Source organism: Poecilia reticulata, unplaced genomic scaffold (assembly GCF_000633615.1).
Source record: "Poecilia reticulata strain Guanapo unplaced genomic scaffold, Guppy_female_1.0+MT scaffold_224, whole genome shotgun sequence".
Taxonomy (NCBI): Eukaryota; Metazoa; Chordata; class Actinopteri; order Cyprinodontiformes; family Poeciliidae; genus Poecilia; species Poecilia reticulata.
Window position 1 is genome coordinate 452,924 of NW_007615025.1, and position 1,697 is coordinate 454,620.

The window sequence follows — 1,697 nt, forward strand, 5'->3', positions numbered from 1 at the left end:
ATCCTCGGACCGCGAGTAGAACCCGTCCGGACTCAGAGCGCCCCAGAAGTTGCTCCACAGTTTGCCGTGTTTGGACAGCATGGGGGCGATGACGGACCTGGGGCAGAACACGGAGGCCCAGTTAGAGCGGCCCGGACCCAGACAGAACCGGGCCGGACCAGAACCTACTTGTTCTCCTCCATGAGGATCCGGAGCGTGTCCGGGTTGGTCAGCGCCACGTCCGAGTCGATGCTGAAGAAGTAATCACAGCCCGGGTTCTTCTGGCACGCCCCGCTGCACACACAGGGAGGGGTTAGAGCCGCCCAGAACCAGAACCGGCCCGGACTCGGTTCTGGACTCACATCGCCATGGTTCTGGCCTTCTCCTCTGGCAGGTTCTCCTCGGGTCCGACCAGCACCGCRTCCGGGAACAGAAYCCTGTGGCGCTCCCAGAACCGCTGGATGTGCTGCTCATGGTACACCACCTGCAGGACAGGAGGGGTCAGAACCAGAACCAGAACCGGAGCCGGGTCCAGTGGGCCGTACGTTGTTGTGGATGAAGAGGCGGATCCGGGTCTTGGGGTAGTTCATGGCGGCCAGACGCTCCAGGAACTCGTCCATGAAGGGAGTCGGGTGTTCGATGAAGACGGCGAGGAAGACCAGAGGGAGGTCTTCGTCCTGGAGGGGGAGACGGGGGGCAGGTGGGGGAGACGTACCGGTCAGACTGGCCCTCATCCCCCCATAGCCCCTCCCCTCCCCCCCCTTACCTGGCGGTCGCCTAGCAACAGCAGGTCGTCGTCGCAGCCTCCACAGCCGTGTTCGTAGGTCCAGGCCGTTGGGACGTAGTTTCCCAGGTAGTTGAGCTGCAGCTRAGGACGGAGACAGGTGTTGCTATGGCAACTGACCAGCTGCACTTCCTGTTGCTGTCACATGGGGCGAGCGGAGGCCTCTGATTGGCCGTTACCTTGGTGGGYCCGTTGCCGTGGATGACCACAGGAAGCGTGTCGTAGGCCACGTTCCTCACTCTGACCTTTGACCTCTCAAACTTCAGGACGACCTCGTCTGGAGAGAGAGCCGGGTCAGAACCAGGTTCCAGGCCCGATGACTCTCCACCAGAACCACTGAGGTCCAGTCTGGACGGGCCCAGAACCGGTCCAGAGACTCACCGATGGCTCCGTTGAGGTTCTGGAAGATCCTGGATCGGTGGTCCAGAGTCATGTTGAACCGGGTCTGAAACACAGCACAACATCAGTCGGGTTCTGTCCGGCCGCTCCCGCCTCCCGGCCCGGTTCTGACCCGGTTACCCTCTGCTTCTGGTCCAGGTAGATCCGGGTGTAGAACAGCTGGTCGTCGTCGTTGTCCCTGAACTTCCACTGCTGGACGATGGCGGCCAGGTCCGAGGAGAACCCGATGAAACCTGGACAGAACCGCAGGTCAGCGGACCGGGACCGGGACCGGAACCACAGGACAGCAGAACCTCACCTCCAGAGTTCAGGTAGCGCTTCCCAGAATGCACCTGGGGGTACTTGGAGGCCAGGCGCTGGTCGGGCCAGCAGAACCCCTCAGCAGAGAAAACGACCCGGTGACCCAGAGAGGAGAACCGGGTCAGAAGCTCGTCTGGACYGGCCGCCAGGATCACATCGTAGCTGCAGAGACGGAGCAGAGGCCCGGTTAGGAGGTCCGGTTAGACAGAACCGGCTCCGACCCGGTTTAACCCAA

The 1,697-nt window shown here is 62.3% G+C and overlaps 1 protein-coding gene across 1 annotated transcript; it reads right to left on the reverse strand.

Annotated features, from left to right (window-relative positions):
- On the reverse strand, window positions 1–1,662 carry LOC103460325 (procollagen-lysine,2-oxoglutarate 5-dioxygenase 3-like; the record flags this gene model as incomplete). Its single annotated transcript, XM_008402427.2, has 9 exons — window positions 1–97; window positions 169–273; window positions 342–463; window positions 525–656; window positions 746–847; window positions 943–1,040; window positions 1,145–1,208; window positions 1,283–1,395; window positions 1,461–1,662. Coding segments are annotated over 9 exons (1,035 nt in total), but the record flags the coding sequence as incomplete, so codon positions are not given.
- Between the last annotated feature and the right edge of the window lie 35 nt (window positions 1,663–1,697).